The 18,003-nt window shown below is 41.7% G+C and overlaps 1 protein-coding gene across 1 annotated transcript in view; it reads left to right on the forward strand.

Moving 5' to 3' along the window:
• The first annotated feature begins 12,589 nt into the window (after positions 1-12,589).
• The window catches only part of LOC127430036 (LHFPL tetraspan subfamily member 6 protein-like), a 116,463-nt gene continuing 111,049 nt past the window's right edge, over positions 12,590-18,003 (forward strand). Inside the window, exons 1-2 of the mRNA XM_051679460.1 lie at positions 12,590-12,889; positions 14,883-15,413. Coding sequence (XP_051535420.1) covers positions 15,029-15,413 — 385 coding nt within the window. The 5' untranslated portion in view covers positions 12,590-12,889; positions 14,883-15,028. The remainder of the gene's footprint in view (positions 12,890-14,882; positions 15,414-18,003) is intronic.

The following is an 18,003-nucleotide window of genomic DNA, read 5'->3' on the forward strand; positions in this document are numbered from 1 at the left end:
AGTCGGCTGAAAGAGAGCTACAGGCTAACCCACCTGCAACCAAGGCTGATGTGGAACACGTGTGGGAAAAACTAGAGGATATGGAAAATCGGAGCAGGCGTAATAATGTTCGTTTCGTTGGAATCCCCAAGGGAAATGAAGATCAGGATATGGTGAAGATTTTGGATGGGCTTATTCGGAATTTGATCGACACAGCGTGCCGCCAGCTTGAGATAGAGTGCGCCCACAGAGTTAACGGTCAGCTTCCTACAGCGAGTGACAGACCCCGATCTATCCTGGCAAGGTACTTGCGGTCGGCTGACAGAGACTTTGTTCTATGAGCGATGGTGAGACGCCATCTGGGCCTGAAGATTTCCTCATCTTTTGTTTCCGAAAGACCCGGCTCAGATCATCTTCACAGATCTTAAGTGCAGTTTGAGTAGCAGGAGGAGGGAGGAGGAGGGTTGCAGGAGGTGTTGGTGTTTGTGTGAAGTGAAGGTCAGAGTGGGTGTGGGGTGTGAGATTGGGCCTTTCAAATCTACAGTAGAACATATTCAGGTCGTCAGCCAGTTGTTGGTCCACCACAGGGTTGGGGGTAGGAGTCCTGTAATTTGTGAGTTGTTTCATGCCACTCCACACTGATGCAGGGTCGTTAGCTGAAAACATGTTTTTCAGCTTCTCAAGAGTATCTTCTTTTAGCCACTCTGATTTCCTTGTTCAGTGTGTTCCTGGCCTGATTGTACAAGACTTTATCCCCACCCCTGTAAGCATCCTCTTTGGCCTGACGAAGCTGCCTGAGCTCTACTGTAAACCACGGTTTGTCATTGTTGAACTTTAAATAAGTCCTAGTAGGAATGCACATATCCTCACAGAAACTGATATATGATGTAACAGTATCTGTGAGCTCATTCAGATTGCTGTCTGCAGCCTCAAAAACACTCCAATCCGTGCAATCGATGCAGGCTTGTAGTTCCCACTCTGCTTCATTGGTCCATCTCTTTACAGTCCTTACTACTTGCTTGGTTGATTTTAATTTCTGCCTGTAGGTTGGAAGAATATGAACCAGACAGTGATCAGAGAGTCCCAAAGCTGCTCTAGGGACAGAGCAATATGCATCCTTTATTGTTGTGTAGCAATGATCCAGTATGTTCCTGTCTCTGGTGGGGCATGTAATGTGCTGTTTGTATTTGGGCAGTTCATGTGTGTTGGGCCTCATGTATTCAGATAGAAGACAAAGGCAGGCCTTACACAGTCGTAAAACCTAATTCAGCCCCCACAGACCAAGTCGTAAATCTTACTGATAAAAATCGCGCCAATATCAAACAAAGGGAGTCCAAAACAGACTACAAATCCCATGAAGCCTTGCTCACTAAAGGATCGAACTCTCAACTCCTATTGGATGAGGCACACAACAGAACGTCCCTCAAACCATGACATCATCAGGAGTAGAAATGCCTCTGAAATGCTTCTGGGATTTGCTTCCAGCAACTTTGTTCACCGAATATAGACGTAGCTCATCACTGCTCTCAGGTGCAACCTCGTGGCACAAGGAAGTAACGTCTGACTTGAAACTGTGGCCATACAATCTCCATCTCGCTGGACGAGTTGAGATTACTCTGTGTTCAACCGAACACTCTAACGGATCCGAAGGAGACTGCTGAGCAATCCGCATCTTCATCCGTTTGCCTGCAGAAGTGAAGAGATTAAAGATTTCTCTTCCATCTTCAATCAAGTCGACACTTCTGAGTTCTCCGCCAGCCCGCCGAGAATCAACAGCCGTGCCCGCCAACAGAGCGAGGAAACGGCCTCCCGTTATCATGCGAGCCTCAAGGAACCGGGTCGGAGTTAAAAGAAAATGGTTACACATTCTACCTGTGTCCTCATGCGATTCAAGTAAGAGGTTTACGTCTGGGCAGAGATAGAATATTATAGTGTGTTATTCTTGTGTTTCAAGGTTTTTGCTTGTACAGTTTATGGACCGCCATGTCCGCTCATTATTAATACTCAGGGTATTAATTATCATGAATTTGTTTTGCTGTATTGTGGTCCAACCAAATTGGACTGTTGTGCATTTTCGCCATCGCGGGTGAAACCGGCAAACTGAGTTATCCATTAAAGAGTCAAAGAACGCAGGACTTTTACGAGCCGTCCACCTCGTCTCTGAGTGATAAACTAACAGCTGCTTTCTCTCCCACTATCGCGAAATCGGCTTTAGGGCCGTCACTTTATTCTCTCTCTCTCTCTCGTACTAACCACACGCCCACACACACACACACATACACACTCACTCTCTCTCACACACACACCCTCATGTGTTATAGAATTATTTTTATTTCCATATCTAATCATATCACTGTTTAGTTTGTAGTTGTAAGTCGGACGTTTATTGACTGCATTGTATTCATTATTAATTGATATTACTGCATAAATAAACTTTGTTTATATTACAAAGAGAAGTGTTTTGGTTTGTTTTGCATATGCCTGTGTCATGCTGACGGGATGTCAGTGCTCGGATTCAAGCCTCCATTCATTGTTTTGTTTTCCGAAAATCTATATTATTCGGATGTCGATTTTCCTAAGAAAACAATCTAATATTGAGACTGTTATATTATCTGGTTATTAGTCCCTGATTCCAGGGTGGTGCCCCATCAATGTTAATCCTTATTAATATTCTATTGATTTTTGATAATTGATAATTATCTTTGATGATTGTTGAATATGAATGATCAATAAGCTAGTGTTAATTTTAATTAATGTTTCATCGATGTTAACAATTAACGATTATCTTTGGTAACTGTTGATTTAAAGGATTAGAAAAAGCTAACATTGATACTCATCAATGTTCTATTGATTTTAATAATTAATAATTGTCTTTGATAATGATTAATTATTGCTAATAACCAAACCTGCTTCTAAACGTAGTTTTAATGAGTTAGATTCAATTAATTAATTTAAATATTAATGAATAACTAAAGAAATAATTATTAATTATTTCTGATAGTAACACTGATCTAAACAACCAGTAAAGCCCTACATAATAATTGGTGCCCCGTGTGAGGCATCCTACGTGCCAGTTCTGTCACAGTGTGTATGCATAAGAATCCAAAGTAATAACTTGAATCCTTACTTCAAAGTTTGGTTCTGTTTGACAATTTACTTCTCACAACTTGCCAAACATAAGCCAGTGTGGTGTGAAAGTGCTCTTAAGAGTGAATTAGGGGTTGGTAAATTTACGATAGTCTGCTTAAAACCTGCTGTTGTTGGTTTTTTGAACTCATAACACTTTCACCTAGATGTTACAGAGAGGTGCCAAGTCACTTCATCGACGTCTACCAAAGAGAGAACACAGTGAAATTTGCACATTACATAACAGTAGCCTGTAAGCCACAGGTTGAAGCCTCTCACCTGTGCGTTTGTGTAAGCATTATAGCAACTGTAAAACAACAAGCTATCAGAGCCACTGTCACAAGAATTTTTACTGCCCCAGTAAAATGAGTCACCAATCGCCCTGCGTGACTGGAGCTGAAGCTCCACAGATGTTAGTCAACCCAGCGCTGCAAGATGTGGTCGCTGCTGTCCTCCGTCTCTCCGTAGAGGAGAGAGATAACCTTAACGGCTACAATATTAGTTGTTGTGATGAAGCATTGCAGGAACTAGTTGATTATGTCAACAACCCGGTCGGGAAGCCAATGAGCACAATCCTGGACCTAGTGGGCCAAATGTTCCTTCTTCATCACCGCAAAACCCAACTGCAAACCGCCGAGCACCAGGCCCAGCTCGCCCAGCTGCAGAGCAGCTGCCAAGTGGAGCAGAGGGAAAATATCAGCCTGCACCAAGATGTTAGGTGCACCCAAGCTGAGAAAGTCCAGGCACAGGAAGATAATGCCCGGATGCAGGAGGAAAACGAAACCCTGCGCAGGCAGCTTCAAGCTGCCCAGCTAAGAGTAGAGTCAGATCAGGTAAGTGCAGCTGAAACGCACAGCACAACATCTGACATAGAAGAGGGCCCCCTCTTTAGTGCTACACGTTGAAACGTGCCCCTGAGAAACCCAGGGACACACGCTAGGAGCCGAGCTGCCCCTAGTGGTACAGTCTCTGACTTCGTACTGCAAGACACCTTTCAAGCTCCTCCAGCGGCCCGCTGGTTGGATGCAGGTGCCCCTCCTTACAGTTGCCCTCCACAGTCAGTTTTCAGTCATGCCACCATGTGTTTCAAACCGACTAATTCCACACCACGGAGGGGGGGAAATTATTGTCAAGCACGGAGTGGTGTAAGCAGCACAAAGATCCCATTAGCCAGGGAGCTGTACGCAACCCGGGGTCCACCCCCACGCGTCGACTGGACTCCTTCCCCACCACGAAGGGGAGGAAGTCATCCTCATCACTATAGTGATCCGAGTGACTATGGTGTTTCGGATGACTCGGACGACCCGTGGTCATACCAACATCAACGCTTGCGAATCCGACAACTCGAGTCCCTCGCAGGGGACATAGAACACTTTGACCCAAGTAATCGAGATTCAAACATCGACAATTATATTAGGGAAATTGAGCACTGCCTGATTGACTTGCCTTATGCTTCGTCGCGTGAAAAACTCAAGCTTATATGGAAGACCACGGTAAGGAGTGTCCATGCGTTCATAGAAACGCTACCGACTGGTACACGAAACCGCTACTCAGCTCTATAGCCCTATATAGTGTATAGCCCTACGCGAGGAGTATTCACTGTGTATCGACGAAGCCTCCGCTACCATAGCTGCTTTCGCCATCACCCAGAAGAGGCACGAGCCTCCGCGTGAGTATTATAGACGCCTGAGAACCACGTACTTCCAAGGAAGTAACGCACCAGGTCTGGAGGAGGAACGAGCTTTCAAGTCTCTTTTCCTTCACAACCTCCACGAGTGCGTGCGATATGACGTCACGATGCACTGCAGAATGGGCAACCCCACCATGCAGGAAATCAGAAGGTACGCGCAACTGGCATGGGAGACACGCGTGCGCCCTTTCCGAGGGCATGAAGATGACACCAGAGCCCTGGGGATCCAAGCCTCAGAATATGCAGACCTAGCGTTTGAAGGCAACAAAATGCCTCTCGTTAAGGTGAATGCTAGAACAGGAACCCAGAGGTGCCAATCACCCCGCCAGCAGGGTAGGAAACAAAACCAGGGGGGTGGAGACCAGACACACCCCCAGGGTCATGGCAGGCCTACACAACAAAATGTTCGCCAGAAGAAAGAAAAGGCACGGTTCAAACGAAAACCCAAACAAGAAGGTGAGTGGGTAGAAAAGGTTTCAAATCCCCTCAGAGAACAGGATTTGAGAAAAGAAATGGAGGACATAAGGAGATGCTTGACTGGGTTAGTAACTAAGCTTGACGTGCTCCGTTGTTCACCAGGTCCGTCGACCTCCTCAAAGGAACATGGTGCTGAAACCTCGTCAGTATGACAAGACGATGTACCCCCTCCCATTAACACCAAATTTTACTTTGTAGGTCGGGAAAAGGGGAACAGGGTCCAGGTTGCTCCCCAAAACAGTCACTCCTAACATGCCACACCCTCCTTTTCTGCTATTCTTGGGCAATCTGTACCGTAAGGGCAACACCTGACACATGGGTCATTCAGCTCCCACACACTACTCGACACCGGTTCCGAAATAGTCTAATGGGTTCCAACACCTTCGCAGAGGTGGCTAGAGCAAAGCTCTCCCTTGGCAAACCGTTATAGACAGAGACCTGCAACATAAGCATCACAAGCTACACGCAAGATAGGTCGTCTATCACAAAACAGGCCTGGATTGACACCTTTCAAGGGATGATGCTAATAGACCCTGTTTACATATGTCCCATTAATACGGAACCACTGTTAGTTGGCCAGGACCTACTGAACCGATTGGCTCCGCTCATTGACTGCCGTCGTGGACACACGTGGGCTCAGGTTGACATACCGAGACCACTTGGTCCAGAAAACAGTTTGCCAGCTTTAGATGGACAAGTCACCATCATCCAAAAATCATCCATCATCCAGCAGAGACGACGACTTCAATAAGAACAATTACAGGGCCTGGGTAAAACCCTTCAGGGTACTATAGTCACTGTAAATTTGCACTCCGTTCTTATCAATAACACTTTACACACTTTAGGGACTTTTGTCAGAGAAAACAACTTATGCGTGTATTGTTAGAGATCTAATGCAGTGCAGAGTGGTGGAAGGATTCCAGCTTACCTGGTCTCCCTAGACCTTGTCGAACAAATCCTTAGATCTGCTACTATCTCCGTTGTGCAACCTTCAAAGATACACATGGCATATAGTTTTGGCATTGAAATTCCAATCCATGTAAATCCTCAGAACCTCAAAATAGGATTTATCCTCAATCTACAGTCATAGGCAGAATATATATAGACTAAAATCTGTATTTAATGTTGGTTTTCAGAGAGGTAATGCACACATTCACCTCAAAACACCACCAACACTTGCCTACCATGATGAGGACCCCTCGCTCTACCTTATCCCTAACCTAAACAGGTGTACCAAGACAAAGTACATTCATTGGATTTGTCAAAACGCAACCCCTTTGTTAGAGAGGTGACTAACTACCTCCCTTAACAAGTGTCATGGTAGCATGTCCAGCAAAGATGAAGGAACAGAGATAAAGGTAGAGCGAGCAGGCAATCGCTGGCTCGTTAACACACCAGCCACCAAAGTCCCAATGTCATACAACTGCCATGATACAGCCACTAAACTAAGGCTACCAAACCAAACGGTGTTCTTAATGGTTCCCCAAGGAGCCACAGTGCACATTGACGATATTGTCCTCCATCATCTCAACGTCGACAAACATGACGCAGAAATTGAGATCATGGACACATTTAGAGGTTACAGCCTCACCATTGATGACACCCTTCAAAAGCAGCTTCAGGCTGAAGGGATGAAATTAGTGAAGTTCAGTCTCAAACCGACTGGCTTGACCACTATATTTCCTAGTCACATAAGCAGATCGTCATCTTACCAAGAACACCCTATCAGTTTGGTTGCCCTCTGGCTCCTCCTTAGTGGTTGGATCATCATCGCAATTATTGCACACGCCATGTACAGGTACATTCAACACCAGTCTGAGCCCATCCCACAGGTTACCTTACAGGTTACACGTGTGAGATTTGCTTTGTTAAAATCCCCAAGAATAATAATAACTGAGTCCAGGTATTGTTGTTCTGTGTCTGTGATTTGATCAGTCAGATGTTGCAGCGCTGTGTTCACACACGCGTTTGGCGCGATATACACACTCACCAGAATTAACGAGGAAAACTCCCGCAGCTTACAGTTAATAAAGAGCGCTTCCAAATTAGGACAGCACATCCTCTTTACCATTGTTACATCTGTACACCAACTTTCCTTGATGTAAAAGCATGTTCCACCGCCTCTCGTTTTCCCTGTTAACTCCGCAATGCGATCCACTCTGAACAGCTGAAAGCCCGGCAGATGTAACGCGCTGTCCAGAATGGCTTCACTCAGCTAGGTTTCTGTGAAGCACAAGGCAGCAGAGTTTAAAAAGTCCTTGTTTGTGTGGGTGAGGAGATGTAGTTCGTCTGTTTTGTTATGAAGAGAGCGGAGATTCGCTAGATAAATACTCGGCAGCGCTGTTCGAAAGCCGCGCCAATGGAGCCTGACCAGTGCGCCTGCTCGTCTCCCTCGCCTGCACCTCAAAGCACATTTAAACAACACAGCCGCACGTTTGAATAAAGGCAAGTTGTGCTGGGAGGACCACAACAGCATGGTTTTTTCTGGACTTTGCTAGATCGACTCAAGTGAAGCGGGACAGATTCAAAGAGTGTACAAATTTGCTGCACCAACAGAAGGTAAGCTTCACACTGCTCTATCCGGCTAAACTGAGAATTGACAGCAAGGATGGGTGTAAGACTTTTTCATGCCCACGACAAGCTATGGCCTTCATTAAGTGGGTAACTTTGCCTGCACTCGATCAACAATCCAGACTACACATCGTGCATTTTACTGATGCAGCCTGAGAGGGTTTGTTGTTCTGTTGTCTGTCAACTGGCTTCTACCTGACTCTTTTTTTTTCTTTCTGTTTTTTTCTCCCATTGTTAACTTTCTGTAGAGCTCATTTGTTCACATTGTGGGTTCGATGTTATTGTTTACTGGGGCCTATTTTTTTTTATTTTTATTTTTTTTTATTGAACATATTTATGTACAATTTAATGGCATGGTTTATGTTAAGAAAAAAGGGAAAAAACAACAAAACAAACAAACAAATAATATATACATATATATATATACATATATACTGTATGTAAACATCACCGGACTTGAGCAATCTGTTGGCAATAGTGTGGCGGTGTCATGATTCACTGTTGTTTTGCCCCGTGTTTTGCCTCTGTCATCTGTCTCTAGTCTCCCTTGCACTACATTTCCCATAATTCACTGCCCTGATCACTACCAGCTGTTCCCTATTGTTCTTACCTGTGTTTCATTTACCTCATTTATCCCTGTGTATATATTGCCCTGATGTCTCTTTTACCTTTGTCAGTTGTTGTGTGTTCTCTTCAGTTCTTGTACCGGCAGCTATATTTGTTGTAACGTTTGTTTTGTTTCCCAGTTCCTAGTCTTGCCTGTTCCTGCGTTTACCCTGTTTTTGTATTTGATTTATTTTCTATTAAATTAAGCCGCACCTAGATCCTGCTCTTGTGATTCCCTTCGAAACTTTACAGAACAACTGACCGCACAAAATGTATCTAGCAGCTTATTTCATTCAGTTGAGCCAGGCGGATTTACCCATAAGGGAATATTCTCATCTCTTCAGCACCATTGCCAGCTATACAGGATTTGCTGATTCCCACCTGAAATCCATTTACCGGATCAGACTCACAGCTCACTGGTGGAGGGAACTGCCGGAGACAGGAGACTACACTTTGGAGGTATACATAAAATGAACATTAGAAAATCTGGCTTCAGAGGATCCTCCTCTCCCTACCCTGATACCGGCTTCCAAGCCTTCCACGCCTGAGTCTGCTCCGTGCCTTGTCACAGCCACACCTGAATCTGCTCCATGCCATGTCACAGCCATGCCTGAGTCTGCTCCATGCCTTGTCACAACCACGCCTGAGTCTGCTCCATGCCATGTCATAGCCACACCTGAGTCTGCTCCACGCCATGTCACAGCAATTACTGAGTCTGCTCCATGCCATGTCACAGCCACGCCTGAGTCTGCTCTGCGCCATGTCACAGCCATGCTTGAATCTGCTCCACGCCATGTCACAGCCATGCCTGAGTCTGCTCCACGCCATGTCACAGCCACGCTTGAATCTGCTCCACACCATGTCACAGCCACGCTTGAATCTGCTCCACACCATGTCACAGCCACGCCTGAGTCTGCTCCGCGCCATGTCACAGCCACGCCTGAGTCTGCTCCACGCCATGTCACAGCCACGCCTGAGTCTGCTCCACGCCATGTCACAGTCACGCCTGAGTCTGCTCCACGCCATGTCACAGCCACGCTTGAATCTGCTCCACGCCATGTCACAGCCACGCCTGAGTCTGCTCCACGCCATGTCACAGCCACGCCTGAGTCTGCTCCACGCCATGTCACAGTCACGCCTGAGTCTGCTCCACGCCATGTCACAGTCATGCCTGAGTCTGCTACACACATCTCACAGTCATGCCTGAGTCTGCTCCACGCCATGTCACAGTCACGCCTGAGTCTGCTCCATGTCACAGTCATGCCTGAGTCTGCTACACACATCTCACAGTCATGCCTGAGTCTGCTCCACACCATGTCACAGTCACGCCTGAGTCTGCTCCACGCCATGTCACAGTCACGCCTGAGTCTGCTCCACGCCATGTCACAGTCACACCTGAGTCTGCTCCACGCCATGTCACAGTCACACCTGAGTCTGCTCCACGCCATGTCACAGTCACACCTGAGTCTGCTCCACGCCATGTCACAGTCACACCTGAGTCTGCTCCACGCCATGTCACAGTTACGCCTGAGTCTGCTCCACGCCATGTCACAATCACGCCTGAGTCTGCTCCACGCCATGTCACAGTCACGCCTGAGTCTGCTCCACGCCATGTCATAGCCAAGCCTTCCGCGGCCCAAACGAGCTTGAAGCCTCGTCCGTCCCAGAGCCAGCGTTGCCAGCCTCGTCCGTCCCAGAGCCAGTGTTGCCAGCCTCGTCCATCCCAGAGCCAGCGTTGCCAGCCTCAACCATACAAGAACCAATGCCTGTAGCCTTGTCTGTCCCAGAACCAATGCCTGTAGCTTCAACCATCCCAGAACCAATGCTTGTAGCCTCGACTGTCCATGCGCCCATGCCTGCCACGGTTAACGACCCAGCGCCCATGCCTGCCACAGTTAATGAGCCAGCGCCCATGCCTATTTTGTCACAGAAGGTAGAGTTTTGGTTATTCAGGGCAAGACTTTCATGACTTTTGAGTCGAGGGACAAAGCAGGGAAACCCTTGCCAGATACATAAAATAGAGTTTTTTTCCACCATTCCTTCAGTGAAGTCTTCTGGAGGCAATATATTTACTTCTGCCACAGATATTAATAAAGCCTTTAAATAATTCTATTTTGATCTTTATAGCTCCACGTCTTTGTCTGCTGATAAGGATATTAGCAACTTCGTAGAGCCATTAGAACTTCCTAAATTGACGAATGAACAAAAAGACTCAGATATTGCTTTGGTGGAGCTTGTTGAGGTAATTAAAGCTTTGCCAACAGGTAAGGCACCGGGTCCAGATGGTTTTGCTTCAGAATTTTTTAGATCTTATGTCACAGAACTGGCTCCACTTATGTTAGAATTTTAATTAAAGAAAGGTGAATACTGCTAACCATGACTCAAGCCCTGATCAGTCTCATTCTTAAAAAGATAAATACCCAAATGAGTGTAAAATTTATTTTTCAATTTCCTTGATCAAGTAAGATGTAAAAATATTGTCCAAAATTCTGACTAATCGATTAAGCAGAGTAGTTACCTCTATTATACATATAGATCAAGTGGTGTTTATTCATGGTCATAGTTATTCTGGTAATATTAGATGTTTATATATATATATATATATATATATATATATATATATATATATATATATATATATATATATATATATTATGTGGTCAGTAGTGAATGATCAGACTCTGATCGCTGCAATCTCACTTCTCACTCAATGCACTGGGCTTGAGTAATTAATGAGCTTGCATGGTTTCACTGTTTGCAAGTTGATTTACACAGTTTTCATTGTTGATTTTGTTGTTATGTTTGGTAACTTCTTGGTTTGTGGAGTTTATGTTCTACTCAAAATTAATCATTCATGATCAAAACATTATCAGTCGATTGTTACCGTCATCGTGTTTTGAGCACCAAGTGTTGAGGTGCCAGATTTTATTGCCAGTAATTCAAGGTAGTGTTGTTTAATAGAACACATAGCATGCATTAAGCTTTCCTTTGGAAAGCTTTCATGTGTCTTGCAGTACATGATTAAACATGTGTTTATTATGAATGTTCTAAATGTGACATGTTTCAATAAAATGTTTAAATGAAAAAGTTACTGTACTAACTGAAATGTTTAAGTTAAAGGTATTCACTAACTTTAATCAATATTATGTCATGAAGAAAAGTAGATTTTACTTAATTTTATACTAATAAAATGTACTTGGAAAAACTGCAAAAATCTTAGTCATTTTTTTTTTCAATGTATGTTGGTTTTAAACATCTAGTTCTAAACTGTAGTAAATTAGGACCATTTTTGTAAATTCTGTCATCCAAACTAAAAGTCTAATATTTCGAGTTTTGTGGCTAATAAATGTGATGAGTAAGCAAGGGAACATAATGTAACCACACTGGCATACATTAAGGCATGTGTCAAAACAATAGTTTGGTATTTTCGTATGCTACCTCTTCCAATTATGGTGTTTTGTGAATTGTTCTGTGTTTCATAATCATTTTACTACATACTGTAGATAAATAACTGAAAAGCCATTCATTTATAATACATTTTAAGTATGCATATGTTGTAAAAAAATAAATAATAGTTTTTAATAACTTTTAGATACTATTTCATATTTCACAAATAGATATTCTTCACAAATCAGTGTCAATTCTCATTGCAACAAATTAGCCCATACAGTGTGACAACATGCCCCGTCATAGGTTTATCTTTTTGCCTGGTCAATAATGATGGAAAAGTCTTTTACCCAAAACAAAGGGATAGTTCACCCAAAAATAAAAATTCTATCATTTACTCACCCTCGTATTGTTCAAAATCCATGACTTTCTTTCGTATGTAGTAGCCTACACAAAAGGAGATGTAGGACTATGATGTTAGAATGTTAGCCTCAGGCACAAATCACCTTTATTTTTTTGTTTTTGTTTTTTGCTTCTACTGTAGGCTATTGCTATTTTTTCTCCTTTTGCATATGATTTTTATTATTTAAGGTGTGTGCCTACAGAAACTGACTTTCAAAAATGAACCTCGGGAAATATTCACTTGAGGAAAGAGTGTGACAACTAGCCCCGGCTTCAAAGGCATTAGAAAGAGTGCAGGAGCCGCCTGTGGGCGGAGACTAGAGTGAGTGAAAGCGCACAGTATCGCACACATTCACTCACAGCCTTACTGCTGCTCGTGCTGCCGCTATACAGGGACACGCACTTTAATGTTTTGCGTCTCCTTTTAAACACGCTGGGATTATTTCACCGCTTTTCCAGCAGGCGTGACAGTGGACTACGCAGAAAGACACCAGGGGAACTCAACAGAGGGCATCTGAAAGAATTTAAGGCTTGTTATATGTGCGCACACCCCCAGTTGCGCCCACTTCACCGGACAAAGTTTATTTTTGTCCACGGTCCCATGCAGCTGGACCTGAGTTTGAATTAAAACATCAGATAGGAGATATCGGTGTAAGTAATTACATACGGTGCTTTTATGGTGCTTTTGTTTATGCATTGCATGACTGCTTGCTTCTCATTTGCAAAGCAAGAGTATGCAGGGCTGTCATGCATGCATCACTGCCTATTAATAGATGATTAGTCTGTAGATTTGCAAAACAGGCTTTTCTTTTCTTTGTTTTCTATTTTCTTTCCTTTTCCATTGGATAGCCTATCTTTAGTGTAAATATGAGGTGTTAGAACCTCTTGCTGTGTCAAACTCAGATAGCAACGTTGAGTTTTTAAGGGCGCGTGAGGTTCGAAAGCGTCTCGAGACTCTTGCGCTCTGTTGTATTCCGTTATGCTCCGTCTTGCGTTTTTTAGTGAGACTCCAGTCTTGTGTAAATAACCTCTTGATCGATTTAAACAACTTTAAAGCTTTGTAAAAGTGTAACTCGTATAACCTTAACAAATAGTGGCCTATTATTGTATTATACAGTGTATTGTCTAACATCATTAGTCAATGTGCATTCAAATTCGGAACAAGTCGGGCAACAACTTTCATTTTATGTATTGGACTACATTACATTAACAAACATTATCAAATTACACTGTAGAGTAGTCTACGGATGCACAATTATGACAAAAATCACGATAGTCTATTATTTCCCTCAATACTGTTGCGATTATTTAGATTAATAGAATTAACTTAAAAATACTTATTTTGTGTGGGGCAACAGCATGCAATATTCTTGATGTAGGCAATAGGTCCAGAAAAAGCAGAGAGCGGTGTTCCTGAATTACTTTATTTGCATGAAAAAAAGTGTTATTCAAATTTTGATGAAATTATACACAAAGTGAGCTACAGGGCAACAATTACAGAATATCAGGTTTGTCTTTATGATCTGCCGATATACTTCTGTAATTTAAACACAGCAGAGAGAAACACACACAAACACACACACACACACACACATTGTGAATATACAATTTGACGCAACAGGAGTAACTTAAATGGAATGCTGTAACTGACACTTTACACCATTACTTTCTGTAGCTGTAATCTCGATTATTTTTCAATAATTGTGCAGCCCTACTGTAGAGTGCTTAACATTAGTTAATCTTCATTCAAATAGTAACATAACATGAACTATTGATCTCTTAAATTTTCCTCCAACATATTTGGACACTTAAACCACACTTAAAAATGCACAATAAAATTAGATAACAAAATATAAAGTGGCATTTATTTTGAATAAATAGCACAAGTACACTTTTCAAGCAAAAGTTTCACACACACACACACACAAATGAAAATTGTTAGGTTTTAAATTGCAAAAATATTGATATGCCTACAGATGTGATAGTTTACACCTATGTTTTCTTATAGGACACGTGCATTCATTTTTGTTAGGTGTGTAACAAAAACGCTTAGAAAAGGTCAAGAATCATTTAACTGCAGGTGACACTTATTGTAGTTCCATAGTTTGTTATTAAATGCAATGGACCTACCCAAAATGAAAATTATCTCATTATTTACTCACCCACATGCCATCCCAGATGTGTATGACTTTCTTTCTTCAGCAGAACACAAATTAAGATTTATAGAAGAAAAAATGGCCCATACAATGCAAGTGAATGGGTGCCAAAAGTTTGAAGCTCCAAAAATCACATAAAGGCAGCATAAAAGTAATCTGTATGACTCCAGTGGTTAAATCCATATGAAGCGATATGATACGTGTGGGTGCATTGTATGGACCTACAGAGCTGAAATATTATTTAAAAAAAAAAAACAAAACAAAAAAAAACAAAACAAAAAAACAAACACATCTGGGATGGCATGAGGGTGAGTAACTGATGAGAGTGAGGGTGAGTAATTGATGAGAGAATTTTCAATTTTGGTGAAATATCCCTTTAAGTGTGACTTACATGTCCAAATAATTTTGGGGCACTCTAGGCATTAAATAATATTTGTTAGTATACAGTACTAACATAGATTTAGATGACATTTTTGTTTCTTTTTCAGGTAAAAGCACACAGAACATTAAACCATGATGAAGACTGTATGGAGATAGACATCCTCTTCCAACAAGGGATTAGGAATTATATTTTGTGACATCCTCTTTTTCCAAGGACTCAGGTGTGTCCAATATCCAAAGCAATTTCTTCAGCATGGCATCCAGCCTGACATGTACAGGGATGATCTGGACTCTGGTGTCTCTGTTGAGTGCAGCAGCCTCCTGTGTGGGCTTTTTCATGCCGTACTGGCTGCTAGGCTCTCAGATGGATAAACTGGTGTCTTTTGGCACTTTCCGGCGGTGCTCTTATCCCGTTCGGGACGAAGAGAGGCAGGCCACAGTCATGCTTGAGCAGTGTGGGCGTTATGCGAGCTTTCAGGGCATCCCGAGCATGGAGTGGCGGATCTGTACGATAGTGACAGGGATCGGATGCGGGCTGCTTTTGCTGGTGGCGCTGACGGCGCTCATGGGGTGCTGCATATCAGACCTCATTTCCAGAACCATTGGACGTGCAGCCGGGGGGTTACAGTTTGTTGGAGGTAAGTGATGCACTGTCAACCTGAAAGTGTTATATTTATATGCAATAGGGTGAATGGAGCCACTTTCACAGCTTTATAACACCTTTATAACACCTTTATAACAGCTTTACAAGTGTAAAAGTGTAGTGCAAACATGAGTTTTTTAAAGTGTTTAGGTCATTACCTAAGTTATGTTGTTTCTATAACTGCATCATATTGTAAAATGTTATAAAATCTTTATTACACATTTATAACACCTTTAAAACAGATTAACAAGTGTGAGAGTATAGTTTAAATATTGGCTTTTCAAAGTATATAGATCTTCAACTAAATAGTACATTTACTATATCTGCCTCAACTTGAAATGTTATAAAAGCTTTATAACACCTTTATAACAGCTTTTTTAACAGATTTACAAGTGTGAAAGTGTAGTGCAAAGATGTGCTTTTTAAAGTATATAGGTTTTTAGCTAAATTATACCGTTACAATTACTGCTTTATAACTTGAAATGCTATAAAAGCTTTGTTACACCTTTACAATGCCTTTATAACAGCTTCACAAGTATGGTAGTGTAGTGCAAACATGTGCTTTATAAAGAATATAGGTCTTCAAATAAATTACGTCTACACTAACTGCATCAGTTAACCTGAAGATTTATAACAGCTTTATAAGAGTACTGCAGTGTGCAAGCATATTGCAAACACATTATGATTGTTATAAAGTGTGCAAAAAGTAATATAAAATAATAGCATTAAGGTCATACGTTTATTGGAGGTATGCAATTAGCAACCTGAAGTGTTATATTTTGTAACGTGTATGCTTAAGTATTTATACGAGCTTTATAACATATGCATTCTTTGTAGAATGTTGCCTTATTAGTCTCTAACTAAATTATGCAATTACGATAATTGCATAAAAGTCATCATAAGTGTTATATTTAAATGAAATCCATTTGCAAGAGTATTGCAACCATTATGTGCCTGCTATGTAGAATGTATATATAAGTTTACAATTTAGCTAGATTATTAAAATAATTACATTGTGGTTATCATAAGAAGTATAAATGTTATATTTTAATACTACATGTTGACTACATTTTATACCTGCAATATAGTGTACAAACTACAGTATGTCATAAAATTTACTGCATTTAGATCAACAAGCATATGTCAAGTTTATTATTGATTGTGATATTATGTCACACATTGACTATTCTCACATTATCAGAATACATTTTGTCTATTATAATGGAAGGGTCATCAAGTTCAAGCCCTTTTTCCCTTTTTCCCTAGTTCAGTGAACACTGATTCCAGACGGTGTGATTCAGGGTGCCTTTGCCTCAATAAAGTGAAAGTGAAGGGAACTTGATTGAGTTTAGAATGAGGCAGGGAGACTGTAATTCCAAATTCAGTTTGTTTAGTTCTTGCCTGCAAGGTGCCTTTTATAAGCTGCTCTGAGGGCCTTGTGGGTGAAGTGAGAAAGTGAAACAATTTCTGCATGGGGTTTCAGAGAAAAAGAAGTTTAATAACTTTGCTGTGGCCCATTATTTTCTATCACGTCAGTCTAAGAGGCACAAGCTCATCTTTATTCTCAATAGCTCAAGGTATGTGCAAACCCACATGCAAACTGTTGATTAGGCTTTTTTGAAGTCAACATGAAATCAAAATTGACCCAAAATTGATTTGCTATGCACGTTCATGGTCTTATTATACATGCACAAAGCACAATTATTTTTGCAAGTTATTTAAGAAAAAAATATGTTTATTTCTTTAAAAGGATCATGACATGAGGAATCAAATTTTCCTTGATCTTTTAACATATTAGAGGTCATTGTATTATAAAAAAATACGGTAAGTTTCAGGACTCAAAACTTCCTCCTCACTGCAAAAAGAGCATTTGTTGAAACCAAGCTGCCAAAAAGACTCGTTTTCTACTTCCTCCACATTGTGATGTCACATATGCATGGCAGACATTTGCATCTGACCGTCTCCACAACAACACATCATCACCTACTTTATCACTTCTGTAGCCCCGCCCAGTAGATGTGAGCAGTGAGATGGCAATGAGAGAGCATGTCAGTCAACAGCAGAGAGCCAATCAAAACAGTGGGCGTTTTACTGTCAAGTCTTAAAGGAGCAGCAGCAGAAAAACCGACCGTTTCTGACAGAGGGTCAGAATGAGGGTGGAAAATGATCATGTTTTGCAAATATATTACTGTTTTTTTTTGCAAAAAAAACGTTACTAATATTATAAGTGAACTTCGGGGAACATATTAAAATAACAAAAAGACATGTCATGACCCCTTTAATTATAAAAATACAAAAAAAACATAATTTCTTCATCAAAATTTTATAACATTCCCCACCTCTAAAATGACTATTATTTTTAGCATATGTCACCAATCCCTCATATATTTTGACCCCTCCTCTCCATTTTGGAATATAATGCCCCTTTTTCACAATCCACTCAATTCCTGATGGACAAAATCAACAAAACAAAACATTTTTAGTTGCTGTCCTCATGTATAAATCAATTCAAATTTGTCCTTATAACAGTCCTGCCATCAGATTTGCCCCAAAGCCAACTATGTCAGGGTCGATTCTACCTGATC

The sequence above is a fragment of the Myxocyprinus asiaticus genome, chromosome 39 (assembly GCF_019703515.2).
Source record: "Myxocyprinus asiaticus isolate MX2 ecotype Aquarium Trade chromosome 39, UBuf_Myxa_2, whole genome shotgun sequence".
NCBI classification, from domain to species: Eukaryota; Metazoa; Chordata; class Actinopteri; order Cypriniformes; family Catostomidae; genus Myxocyprinus; species Myxocyprinus asiaticus.